Source organism: Gouania willdenowi, chromosome 4, assembly GCF_900634775.1.
Source record: "Gouania willdenowi chromosome 4, fGouWil2.1, whole genome shotgun sequence".
Lineage (NCBI taxonomy): Eukaryota > Metazoa > Chordata > Actinopteri > Blenniiformes > Gobiesocidae > Gouania > Gouania willdenowi.
The window spans coordinates 31784579-31799052 of NC_041047.1; the positions used below are offsets into that span (position 1 = coordinate 31784579).

Sequence of the window (14474 nt, forward strand, 5' to 3'; positions counted from 1 at the left end):
CTGAACAACTCCAAGACTGTTTATTTAGAGGGAATTCATTTAAAATATCATTAAGGCCACAAAAATAAGACGATCTTTCATTGAAAAACACACAGAATATAAAAGCAGACCTGAGGTATCACGTGGCTCACATGGAAAAAGGCCACAGCTAAAAATGCTTTCTTATCTGATTAATATTCTTCTTCCTCAATTTGTGGTTCAGTGCGATCACCATAGGGCAGATGGAGAGCGGCCCCACGAAGTCTCCTGCGATGATGTTCAGACTCTCGGGCTGGGGTCCGGGCAGCTGCTTCTCCACCCATTTTGTCAAACTGTCCCAGTTACTGTAGGTCAGCGACCGCAGGCTTTCCTTTGGGTTCTGAGCGATGTAACATCTGTCAGCGGTCAGGTTTAGGCCGGCCACAAAGAAACCATCTATAACCAAGATCACATCATCACACCATCAGCAACCCCCGAATATGACACAGGTTCTCAGTTGGAGGGACATGACACAAAAGTGGACCGCAGACCTACTTTTAATACACTGAGCAAAAAGATAAATGCAACACTTGTTTTTGTTCCCATTTTTCATGAGCTGAACTCAAAGATCTAAAACATTTTCTATATGCACATAAGAGCTATTTCTATACATTGTTCACAAATCTGTCTAAATCTGTGTTAGTGAACACTTCTCCTTTGCAGAGATAATCTATCCCACTTCACAGGTAATATATTCTATTTAATTTGAAGTTATTTTTTAAAGAATTTTTAGCAGTGTTACCTAACCCTAGTGGGGTTAAGGTTAGTGTTACGAACGATAGCCTTCATAACACCTTATTCATAATAATGACAGCGTAATGTCAGCCTTATGTAAAACAAATTCAAGTAAATCAGAATCAGAATCAGAATCATCTTTATTGGCCAAGTGTATGTTGTACACACGAGGAATTTGACTCGGTCAACTGTGCTCTCTCCAATAGTGAAACATTCAATAATAAACAATCAACTAGAAGAGATGATAATAAGTATAAACATAAGTATAAATATAAACAGTAGTTAGACTAGAATGTGCAAATAACAAGATGATAATAATAATAATAATAATAATAATAATAATAATAGTATAAAAAAAATAAACAAATACAAAATAAAAGTTAAAAAAAATAAGATAAAAAGAACGAAAAAAGATAATAGAAAAGAAAGATAATAATAAAATATAATAATAATAAAAGGAAAATAGTGCAGTAGAGCATTGATAAGTAGTGCAGGAGAACATTTAAATTAAATAGTATGTACATGAACATTCTCAGTGTCAGATTGATCCAGGGTTGTTATGTTTGGTTCCAGGGTTTTTCCACAGAAACAGGACTGACACTCTTTGACTGTTTAGTGTTGATCAGAGTGACAGCCTGGGGGAAGAAACTGTTTTTATGGCGGGTTGTTTTGGCGTACAGTGATCTGTAGCGTCTGCCAGAGGGGAGGAGTTTAAACAGATTGTGTGCAGGGTGAGAGGGGTCTGCAGTGATGCTACCTGCCCGTTTCCTGACCCTGGACAGGTATAAGACTTGGATGGAGGGCAGATCAACACCAATGATCTTTTCTGCAGTCCTGACTGTCCTTTGTAGTCTGTGTCTGTCTAGTTTGGTTGAAGATCCAAACCAGACAGTGATGGAGGTGCACAGAACAGACTGAATGATGGAGGTGTAGAACATGATCACCAGCTCCTGGGGCAGGTTGAACTTCCTCAGCTGACGCAGGAAGTACATCCTCTGCTGTGCCTTTTTCCTGGTTGAGTCTATGTGGGAGGACCACTTCAGGTCCTGTGAGATTGTGGATCCCAAGAACCTGAAGGAGTCCACGGTAGCCAATTCCCTATTTAAAATGGTAAGGGGGGGGAGTGGGGGGGGATTTCTCCTGAAGTCCACTGTCATCTCCACAGTCTTGAGTGGGTTCAGTTCCAGGTGGTAAAGTGTTAGTTTTAACAGTGTAATAATTAACAGAGAAAGAGCGGTATTAAACAATATTATTAATTTACATAACTATTAGCGAATGAAATAGCCTTACTCAAAAGAATCTCTCATATGTAATTTCTGTCTAAATTTACTACTTCTATGTGCCTACATTTTGCAAGTTGTAGTTTAATTTAAGTCTAAAAATCCCCTGTTGACATGCCAGTGGTATTTATTCATCGTGATAAATATTCTCTCTGTCTGGGGTTTCTTTATTTAGTGCAAAATGTAAAATAATTAAAGTAAAAAAAGGGATTTATTAAGCGATGCACTTTCTCAGCTGTTACAACAATCTGAGACTCAAAAAACCAAATGTTAAAACCCATCATTTTTCTAACATCTGGGTTTCAGTTGGTAGGATCTCTTAAAATATACAGTATTTAGATCATAACGTTTGAATGTGACTCCTAAAGTTCAACAATTTATATTCATTTTACTACTTCTATACATTGTTCACAAATCTGTCTAAATCTGTGTTAGTGAACACTTCTCCTTTGCAGAGATAATCTATCCCACTTCACAGGTAATATATTCTATTTAATTTGAAGTTATTTTTTAAAGAATTTTTATTTCTTTAATTGTCATTATGTGCATGAACATATACATAATGAATGAATTAAAGGCATAGTCTGCAACTCTCAGATCCCTTTCTTCCCCTCCCTCCCCACTGCTCTCTTGCCCTGCCTCCAAACTTTTCAAAGTCTCTCCCTCAGAAGAGCTAACAAGCTAACGTTAGCCAGACAGCAACGTCACAGTAATATAACATGCTCTGTTAAAAGCATATTACTGCAGCGCTTCTCTCTCTCTCTATGTACACCAACCTAGCAGCAGCAACAACTCAGTGTCACTTACAGCAGCTCAAACGGAGGTTGCTGCGCACGCACAAACAACACATGCACCACACAGTTTTAGTGTAACAATTACAAATCAAACACAATATAAATCAAGCAGCAGTAATTACCTTTCAAGACTAGTTTGATGTAAAGCTGTCCTTACATAGTGACAGCTTTAGCAAATATGACAAAAAGTCACTTTTATAGGAGTTGCAGACTGCACCTTTAACATCCCCAGGAATATAAATAGAATATATACAAAACAATAACACTAAGAATTAGTGTTGTGGTGGTCAAGACCGGTCTTGGTCTCGAGACCGGTCTCGAGACCAAATTTTAAAGGTCTTGGTCTTGTCTCGGACTCTGAAGCATTTTGACTCGGTCTTGTCTTGGACTCGGGCTGCCCGGACTCGGCATTTTCCGTCAAGACCGTTCGAGACCAGCACTAATTCCTGCTATTTTTAAACATTTTTATAATATGATAATAACACGGAGAAGAACGGGATAAAACAATCCTTTATTCATTAATTAATCCACCCCGTATAATGACCACAACCTTCCTTAATGTGACTGAGTGACGTGTGTGACACATTCATACTGTGTGGCTCCGGTGTCAGTTTGGACCGCGGAGCGCAAGGGAGAAATGAACTAATCACCGGTAAAAATCCCAGTAAAACTCCTGAAAACAATCACCAGTAATAAATATTATCTCCCTGGTAAAGACAGTAGCTCTAACAACTGGTAAAATGATAAACTGATGATATTACAGCCTGTGAAGGCTGGATAGGGGACGCACTTACTCTGCCTCTGGGTCCTAGTGCCAGCCGAGCGGTGAAGCCTGTTCCGTTTACCGTGTTTACTGAGGTCTGTGTGTGTTTAATAAGTCCGTGTGTGTTTAATAAGTTTGTGTGTGTTTAATAAGTCCGTGTGTGTTTAATAAGTTTGTGTGTGTTTAATAAGTCCGTGTGTGTCCGTGTGAAAGTCTGCATGTTTATGCATCTGTCCATCCACTCTTTTCATTATATCCATGTCTTTTAAGGCTTTATTACATAATGTCGGCTGTAGTCCGGGCCGCCGCCATCTTGGTTTATGTCGTCACCAGCGCGTCATCGCCGCAGAGTTGCACGCAAATAATATTAAATATTTTTAAAGTGGTGGTTTTTTTGTGACTTTAGACTCCAATTACATGTATGTATATAATATGTTCCCCACAATATAAACAGGTTCAAAATATAATTATTTTTTATAGTTTCTGTTTCCACTGTATCCAGAATAATAATAATTATATATATATATATATATATATATATATATATATATATATATATATATATATATATATATATATATATATATATAATAACTATTGATTAATTTGTTACATGACTTTTCCAGGGTTTGAGTTTGTTTTATTTAGTTTCACATCTACCTGTAGCTCTATGTTTTTTACACTGCTGACAACTTGTTTTTAGTTTTATTTCAGAAAGTTTCACTTTTACAGTTACAGTTGGAAATCTTTGTGAATTGAATATCCAGTTATATTACAGCAACCAAATTAAACTATATCAACTAAGTGAATTAATAAAAATAACCTGTGTAAAGGCTTTTTCAAACTAAAAAATTATCTTGTGAAATCTGTGACCTGTTAAACCTGAACAACTGAAAGAATCAGAATAAAGAATCATTATTTCTTGGCAGAAATGCTTTTAAACACTTGCTGTACATTCAGCTGACATAAAAATCTTGTTTTCAAATATGTAGAATAATTGTGAATGTATCAGTAGCAGTAGTAGTTTTAATATTTTAGTTAATTTTTTGCAGGCACCCTTTTTGTCCGTCAAATGTATTTAAAATAAACTAAAATTAAAGAGAGATGTTATTTAACTGTTGAACCTTGTCATAATTTTATTTATTTATTTATTTTTTTAAATTGAAAAAAAAATGTTTATGGTCTTGGTCTTGGTCTTGGTCTCGGCTTGTCTCGGTCTTGGTCTTGACTCGGTCTCGGCTCCCGAAAGTCTTGGTCTTGTCTTGGTCTCGGTGCATTCTGGTCTCGGGCAAGTCTTGGTCTCGGATAGTGCGGTCTTGAACACAACACTACTAAGAATTACAACCCACAATGTGCACATGGGATGGGGGTGGTTGTACGGGTCCTTAAGACTGATCGGTTGAGAACTATTGACTGGATCAGTGGTTCCCAAACTTTTCACTGTCCTGTACCCCTTCAGACATTTAACCCCCCTACTCCTGAACACCTAAAAAAACAATGTATTGTCAGATATAATGTAGCCCTACAGTGAAATTTGCCTCTGAATTTTACCTGTCTTGTTGAGATATATAGATATATATATATATATATCGTAAAAAAAATAATAATCTATAAGCTCACAAGAAAACATCTTGTTCAGAATGATCATCACTCTATTTAATGAGACTACTGGCAATTTCAGTAAGAATCTATGTTTTTTGGGAGGAAATAAATCTATCAAACATTTGTTGATTAAACTTTTAGCAGTAATACAACATATTCATCATCTGAAACTGAAATACAACTTTCTACAACTTTAATGAGAAGGGTGAGGTTGAAGGAATGTTTGGCTGAATTTCAGAGTCCCGACTCTTAAACCGATCTCCACACAAATTCTTGTTCTGTATTTTGTCATTATGTTTTTCAAAGCAGAAAATCCACTTTCACACAAGTATATAATAGCAGATGGTGTCAAGGTCTTGACAGCACGTTTGGCTAGCGCAAAACAATGTAGCTCTTGTCATAGTTGTGCTTTTTTGATTGTTTCTCTGTCACCACTAGAGGGCAGTCTAACAGAGACCAATGTGTATTTTGTGGCAATGCATAGAGGCTCCTGACTGCTGCTGTATTTATATTCTAGTTTCCAATGTTTTCATGCTGTTTTTAAAGGGGACATATTAAGAAAAATCCACTTTTGCAGTTATTTTGATCACATGAGGTAACTTGTGTCCACACAGCACGCAAAATGTGAAATAAATCAATCCAGTTATTTTTTTGTGGTCTGTGTAAGTCTTACAACACAGAGAAAATTGCTTAATTTCAAATTTTCAAGATTTGTGATGTCACAAGTGAAATCTGCAAAGAAAATCCCCTCCCCTCCACTGGTAACTCCACCCATGGACTCCACCCCCAACCAGTCCGCCATTGTTTTTCTTGCTAGTGAAGGAGCGATGGCTACTGGCAAAACTAAATACAGAACTTTCCAGCTGCCGGTGTCGCTCCTCCACAGTGAACGTACCCTGTGTAAGCACTATTTGTTCATGCGGAGGTGTACTCCGCTTTTGTGGTTTCGACGTATTGTCGATCCTGTTATATCGCCTCGTATCACTGATCTGACGTGTTTGAGACACAATGCGACGCAGTGGTTGGAGAAAACAGATGATTGTCACCTTAAATGCACTATTCCTGTAGTTAGAAGAGCAGGGGAGGAGAAAGTGACTTAGCAGCTTAACACTTCGATGAGAGTTTGAATGACTGCTGCTGAGACAGACTCACAACAACAATAGCTGCTTAAATAGCCATGTGTTTTACTGTAATATGCAGTTTTTTGGCTAGCAAAAATAAAATAGCTCTGGTGATAACTGATCACCCTGTAAAAGAGCGAGACAAAGTGAGTAAGCGTCTATAGACACGCCCACTCATGAATATGCATCAGTAGGCTCCAAAACAAACCCAGTGGTGGCGCCCGGAAGTAAGGGATGCTGTCAAGCTGAAGAAGGAGGCCTACCTGGCTGGTAGGACTCCAGAGGCAGCTGAGAGGTAGCAGCCGGCCAAGCATGATGCAGCCCGCGCGGTCGCAGAGGCAAAAACTCGGGTCTGGGAGGAGTTCAGAGAAGCCATGGAGGAGGACTATCGGTTCACCTCGAAGAGATTCTGGCAAACCGTCCGGCGCCTCAGGAGGGGGAAGCAGTGCTTCACCAACACTGTTTACAGTGCTGGGGGGAGCTGCTGACCTCAACTGGGGATGTTGTCGGTCAGTGAAAGGAGTACTCCGAGGGTCTCCTCAATCCCACTGTCACGTCTTCCGATGAGGAAGCTGAGGCTGGGGACTCGCTCATCCCCCGGGCTGAAGTCACCAAGGTGGTTGGAAAACTCCTCGGGGGCTAGGCCCCCGGGGTGGATGAGATTCGTCCTGAGTACCTTAAGTCTCTGGATGTTGTAGGACTTTCTTGGTTGACACGTCTCTGCAACATCGCGTGGCAGTCGGGGACAGTGCCTCTGGATTGACCGACTGGGATGGTGGTCCCTCACTTTAAGAAGGGGGTTCGGAGGGTGTGCTCCAACTACAGAGGGATGACACTCCTCAATCTCCTCGGTAAGGTCTACTCCAGGGTGCTGGAGAGGAGGATTTGGCCGATGGTAGAACCTCGGATTCAGGAGGAACAATGCGGTTTTCATCCCAGTCGCAGCACACTGGACCAGCTCTATACCCTTCATCAGGTGCTCGAGGGTTCGTGGGAGTTCGCCCAACTAGTCCAAATGTGCTTTGTGCTTCGACCGTGTCCCTCGTGGTGCCCTGTGGGGGGTGCTCCGGGAGTATGGGGTCCAGGGCTCTCTGCTAAAGGCTGTCCGTTCCCTGTATGACCGCAGCAGGAGCCTGGTTCGCATTGCCGGCAGTAAGTCAGACTTGTTTCCAGTGCATGTTGGTTTCCGCCAGGGCTGCCTTTTGTCACCTGTTCTCTTCATTACTTATATGGACAGAATTTCTAGGTGCAGCCAGGGACCGTAGGGAGTCCAATTTGGGAACCTCAGGATCTCATCTCTGCTGTTTGCAGATGATGTTGTTCTGTTGGCTTCATCAAATCAGGACCTTCGGCGTGCACTGGGGTGGTTTGCAGCCAAGTGTGAAGTGGCCAGGATGAGGATCAGCACCTCCAAATCTGAGGTCATGGTTCTCCACCAGGAAAAGGTGGCTTCCCCTCTCTGGGTCGGTGGAGAGTCCTTGCCTCAAGTGGAGGAGCTCAAGTATCTCGGGGTCTTGTTCACAAGTGAGGGACGGATGGAGCGTGAGATCGATAGACGGATCGGTGCGGCATCAGCAGTGATGCGGTTGCTGTATCGGACTGTTGTGGTGAAGAGGAGCTGAGTCGGGGGGGCAAAGTTCTCAATTTACTGATCGATCTACTTTCCTACCCTCAACTATGGTCATGAGATTTGGGTAATGACCGGAAGGACAAGATCGCGGAATACAGGCGCAATGAGTTTCCTTCGCAAGGTGGCTGGGCGCACCCTTCGAGATAGGGTGAGAAGCTCAGTCACCCGGGAGGAGCTAGGAGTAGAGTCGCTGCTCCTTCACGTCGAAAGGAGCCAGCTGAGGTGGCTCGGGCATCTGTTTCGGATGCCTCCTGGTCGCCTCCCTCGGGAGGTGTTTCAGGCATGTCCTATTGGTAAGAGACCTCGTGGAAGGCCCAGGACACGCTGGTGGGACTCTGTCTCTGAGCTGGCCTGGTGTCGCCTCGGGGTTCCCCCAGAATGGCTGGAGGAGGTGTGCATGAATCGGGAGGTCTGGCATCTCTGCTGAGACTGCTGCCTGTCGCAACCCGGCCCCGGATAAAGCGTCTATAGACACACCCACTCATGAATAAGCATAAGTAGGCCCCAAAACGGCTCGATTTCAGAACTGCTCAGAAAGTGACTTTTCAGAGGGCTAAAACTCTGGAAAACAAGTGAGTTTGGGAAAATAAACCTCAAATACTATGTTTTTTGAGTTCTTAGAACAAATGGAGATGGGTGAAAAATTGCATAATATGCCCCCTTTAAATTTGTATTCAAATACCCCCTATGACGATTTGCTTACCCCTGGGGGTACCTGTACCCCACTTTGGGAACCTAGGGACTAGATAGAAGATGCTGACTCCTGGTCTAAGCTCACCTGGACGTCCCTGCTCTTTGGTCCAGTCTAAGTACTGGATCACTCCTTGAGCTGTGCGCTGGTTTGCCCACCAGTAAGGGATGGCAGGCCACAGCTCCTCATGTCTGGACGCAACCTGATTTTCATAGGAGAGGATGACCTGGTAACCAGCTGCCCACAAACTCCTCAATGTCAGCTCAGAGTCCTGCAGAAGGAGAGTTGGACACTTAGGGTCTTTTCCACACTGTGCATGTGCACTGTTTGAATCTGACCTGGCGAGGACACAGTTTGGAGCCAAACAGCTTCTTTAGAGAGAAAATGAAGGACTCGTGACATTTGTCGTCCATGCCCTCGAAGTGACTACATGCTAGAATGATGATCTCCTTTGGATGAGACTTTAGCCACGTAGCAACAGACACCAGCGTTTCCTACAAAGAGAGAACTGAAACTCAAACAGATGCACTCACAGTGGTAAATACACCAGCCAACAGAAACTCCAATCAGCAATGTAGGAAACCAAAAAAGTGCCTCATACAAAACAATCGTAATGTTAAACTAATGAACATTCTCTTCAGTCAACTCATGGAAACGTCTGCAAACGTCAACTCAAAAGGACGTCAGGTGTTACTTCATGGTTTCTTATACTGAGATCAACTTCTCCGTAATTAGTTGGGCTGATTCTCATTAAACGTGAGTAACAGTAATGAGACACATTTTGTCCAGACACAATCATTTTCAATAGAAAACATGCTAATGTGCACAACATAATTATCTCTTTTTTACATTTTACACAAATGTATTTACTTTGTTCATTGCTTAAACATTTTTTTTTAATTATTATTAATGGAATAAAAAAATGATGCGATAATTAATTTGACATTTTGCTGCATAATTACTAAAAAATTATATCAAATGTGTAGAAAAAAATATTCCTACAGTGTACTTCACCCTCGTTCTTAAAAATAGCATACTAATATGACATAATAATATACATAATATATTAATGACATGAGATATAAATACCTGAACATTTTTTGGCTCCATGTGACTGTTTATGTTTCTAAAAGCGAAAAAAAGAAAATTTTCTAATTGGCTCTTAATTTATTTGTTTTTCGACATTTGTTACATTATATTATTTTCTTTATTTATTTATTTTATCTGTCAAAGGTTTTTACAGCCCATGTTAAATAATTTTCTTTTTTAAATATTTTATACACTCGTGATAACTTGTGATAATTTGGAATAATGCTTTTTGTAATTTTGTAAAATTATTTGTCAATATGTTTTTTTTATTTTTTATTTTGACATACTAGAGCTCATTATAAAATATTGTTTCAACAAGGGAAATATACATCTAAATGTTTTTGATTTCGTCAGACTTTAGACGTCCTCCTCCCTGTGCAGTGACACCCAGAGGTGGGAAAGGGTTCCACTCACCAGAACTGTTTGATGTGTGTAGATGACGTGTGTGAAGTACAGGTCGTCAGATGAGTCGCTTTGTTTGTGTGCTACCCTCAGATCAAAGTAGCGAATCCCCATTGAAAGCTGATCCTCAATGCTTTTGTCCTAAAGGGAGAAACAACACGTTTGAGTCATGAATAGAAAACCACTCCTCCATCAAATCATTTGATCAACTTACATTACAAAAGTTTGTAGACGAAGGAAAACAACAATTATGAGAAACAGAGAAACAACTGGTATAATAAACATGCTAAGGAAGTTTTCAAACTGGGCTGTTGGAGTCTGTGGTGTGATGAGAGGAATTCTGTTGCTGTAGCAATAAGCCATGATAACCATTGGAAATTATATTAATATTATCAATTAGTATTTTGGGTAAAACTTTACTTGAAGTTTTATACTTTATGTATCAAACATTACGCTGTCATTATTATGACATGACACATGAATAAGGTGTCATAAAGGCTGTGTCATTACTTACCCTAAATCTAATCCCACTAGAACCCTCCACCGAATCCAAAAATGCCAATATTTATCATAACTTAGTGCAGGGGTTCTCAACTGGTCTCACACTGTGACCCACGTTTTGCTACGGTCATTAAATCACGACCCATTTTCTTTTTTTTTTAGAATTTATCCTACCAAATTTAGTTTTTCAAAAATAGCTGTTGAAAACACACACACACACATATAATCTATATTTTTCCTGTGCAACATGCATTTCACAGCATGCTTGTCAAAAGAAAAGTTTCTTTTAAAATAAAACACAACATGAGAGACATTAGGTATTTATTCATTTTTGACCAGCCCTGCCCGTGACCCACCTAATAAAGGTCGGCGACCCACTTTTGGGTCCCAACCCATCAGTTGAGAATCACTGATTTAGTGCACAACACTTAATGACAGTCTTACTTATTCATGCTAATAACAGCGTAATGTCAGCCTAATGTATAAAACTTCAAGTTAAGTGTTAACACATTTTGTGCATGTTATCCTTATTTTGTGGCCCCCGAGATCCACGATTACTCTATTGAATTGATTAATGAAGGCGTCTACTACACAAGTAGAGTCAGTGTTTTATAATATGGCTTAAATCTGTTTAAGCCGTACCCGATATCCACACACATCAGATAAGTCCAATGCTGAGTCTGCATGTTGTTGCACTTTAACCTCACACATACCTGAGTGGTGGCCCATTTAAAAATGGTGGGTCTTGTTAGGCAGGGGAAAAGTCTATCCAAGACTCTGAAAATGTCAGATTCAGACCAGAGTAGAGGGGAGTTTATATCCAGACAGTAGCTCATGGTGTCATGGCTGCCTGTAAGAAAAAGTGTGAGAAGCTGTGAAAAAGGGATTCATTAAAAAATTTCAAACCCCGTAGCAAAAAATAGAAAAAATTCTCAGTTATTCTATTTACCAACCCACATTGTAATACAATGTTTATATATATATACATGAGACATGATTTTGTCCAATCACCATTGAGAATAGTAGATTTCAGACAGCAAACAGCCTTATAATGGCATTTTCAGCCTCTTTTGTAATGTTATATGAAACGTTGAGGATAAAGCAGTGATATTGAGCAGCTTAAAAACACAAAATTGACAATTTTGCACTCAATAGAAAATCATTTTCTATGATAGATGACTTCATACCTGAGACAACTGTTAAACCTGCTCAGTGCTTCAGTACATTGTGCTCGTAGACTTCAGCAGGTTTAACAGGTCTGAAAACATGAGCTGTAAGACAATGACACAATCACAGACGTAAAAAATAACTACAGCAAGAGAAGTGCACAAAAAACCAAACTATGTACAAAAAGACTGAAAAGACACTAAAGTCAGACAGAACATTGTTTATATCTCTGTTTTGTCTAATCAAGTGTACTTCTTTGTCAACTGGTACAGTATGTCTTTTAAAAAGTATATATATATATATATATGTTTTTTAATTTACCTTTAGTAATTGTAGATGAAAAAGGGACAAATAATGTACAATTTATGGATTTATGCTGGTTTAGGCCTACGTTATTTAGTAAATAATATACACTCAATATATCTACATGTCTTTTTCAGTAAGAATCTTGTTAAACAACATTTCAAAGTTTACATAGGCTTCCATATGTAGTTTTCTGTGTTTGTGCCATAGGCCATTTGGCGATCTATTAATAGATAATAATTATGGTAATAATAATTAATATTATTATTAAAAAGAAGATGAATACCACTAATATTGTAATATTGTGTTTTTTTAATTTTAATTATTTCACTAATGCACAACGTTTAGTGATAGTATTGATTACTTTAGATCACGTGTCCATCTAAAGGTCTATCACATGATTTTTGTTTTCTTTGGATAAGTTAAAATTGAAAGAAAAACAAACCAGCTCACATTTATATATTTGTAATTTAATGTTTTTCACCTTTCAAATTTGAAGATTTCCCTGTGTGAACTGAAGGCAATAAAAACAAACAATAAATAGAAATAAATAAATAAAAAGATGACTTTTTACAAATTCATTTTCCAGTAAATTATGTTTTACTTTTAATCCATTTCGATCAGATAGATGGAAAAACCTAAGATCATAACAGAGCAGTAGAAGTGATATCCACACTATATATACCGTAATATAATAATAATAATAATAATAATAATAATAGTGTGTAGAGCGGTGATGGATGTGTGATCGTACCGGGAATGGCCATCTGTGTGAGGGGGACGTCCCACAGCTCCTCCGGTAAGGAGGACATCCAGTCCTGGTAGCTGTGCTCCATGTGTCCTCAGTGAGAGCTGCTCAATGATGGAAGGACTCACTGATATGATCCATGAGCAGATCATCGATCAGATCACGCGCACACACACACACGCGCGCGCGCGCACTCAGACTTCACGGAATGAAGAGGAGGAGGGTGATGAAGAGGAGGAGGTATTTCCTGGTTTCTGACTGACAGACGCACTGCGACATGTTATTACAGTGATTAGAGAAAAGTCCTGATATGTATCTTATATAATGTCATCGGGATTTTTAAAAACTAACATTATTGACAAATGTCACAAGTTAACAACAGACAGACTGATATCCGACCTCTCATCCGCGCACTGCATTGTGGGATTAGGTCTAAGGCAGGGGTGTCAAACTCATTTTAGTTCAGGGGCCAAAGTTTGATCTCAAGGGGCCACAGATTTTATGCAGGAAAACGAGTAATTTCAACATTATTGTGCCATAGTTCATAGTTCTCAAACTCTTTTAGCTCAAATACCCCCTTTATTTCTTTTATTTCTGAATGTACCCCCTTTATTTCTTTTATTTCTGAATGTACCCCCTTTATTTCTCTTAATTCTGATTGTACCCCCTTTATTTCTCTTATTTCTGAATGTACCCCCTTTATTTCTCTTATTTCTGAATGTACCCCCTTTATTTCTCTTATTTCTGAATGACCCCCTTTATTTCTCTTATTTCTGAATGACCCCCTTTATTTCTCTTATTTCTGAATGACCCCCTTTATTTCTCTTATTTCTGATTGTACCCCCTTTATTTCTCTTATTTCTGATTGTACCCCCTTTATTTCTCTTATTTCTGATTGTACCCCCTTTATTTCTCTTATTTCTGATTGTACCCCCTTTATTTCTCTTATTTCTGAATGACCCCCTTTATTTCTCTTATTTCTGATTGTACCCCCTTTATTTCTCTTATTTCTGATTGTACCCCCTTTATTTCTCTTATTTCTGATTGTACCCCCTTTATTTCTCTTATTTCTGAATGTACCCCCTTTATTTCTCTTATTTCTGATTGTACCCCCTTTATTTCTCTTATTTCTGATTGTACCCCCTTTGTCCGATGACAACATTTTGCTTAGAAAACTATTTAAAAACATCTATAAAGTATAATGATGGAATGAACGAGTGAAAACACACATTTCACAGAAACTCATTTTGTAAATAAGTGGAAAGAAGCAGTATTTAGTGCAGTGGTTCCCAACATTTTTGGGATTATGACCCCATTTTGATTTCAAGTAATGTTTTTTTGTAGAATTAGTTTTTCATCATTTTGTAGCTCAGAAATATTTATTTTACTGCATTTTAGTTGAACTTTATAGTTCACAAAGTGAAAGTATCGAAATACAGTTGTTGTTTTAATAATAATAAAAAAAAAGAATAACAATTAAAAATCATTATAAAATCAATTGTAATTTTTCAGATATTTCAGGCAACCCTATTTAAACTCTAGGCAATCACAATGTTGAAAAACACTGATTTAGTGGCTCCTGAATAGATTTATTTCTATAGTTTTTATCATTTCTGGTTATCTCTCGCCT

At 38.9% G+C, this 14474-nt stretch overlaps 1 protein-coding gene across 2 annotated transcripts; it reads right to left on the bottom strand.

The window, feature by feature from the left end:
• Window position 1: 1 nt before the first annotated feature.
• On the bottom strand, window positions 2-13247 carry plcxd1.2 (phospholipase C, X domain containing 1, tandem duplicate 2). Of its 2 annotated transcripts, XM_028444454.1 has the most exons (7): window positions 12851-13247; window positions 11814-11897; window positions 11340-11476; window positions 10138-10266; window positions 8973-9128; window positions 8722-8905; window positions 2-414 (listed from the first exon to the last, which is right to left on the bottom strand). In XM_028444454.1, the coding sequence occupies exons 3-7, from the start codon at window positions 11460-11462 to the stop codon at window positions 149-151; spliced, it is 858 nt and encodes a 285-aa protein (XP_028300255.1). In that variant the 5' UTR covers window positions 11463-11476; window positions 11814-11897; window positions 12851-13247; the 3' UTR covers window positions 2-148. The 2 variants fall into 2 exon arrangements, with proteins under 2 accessions (XP_028300255.1, XP_028300254.1); XM_028444453.1 differs by lacking the exon at window positions 11814-11897.
• Between the last annotated feature and the right edge of the window lie 1227 nt (window positions 13248-14474).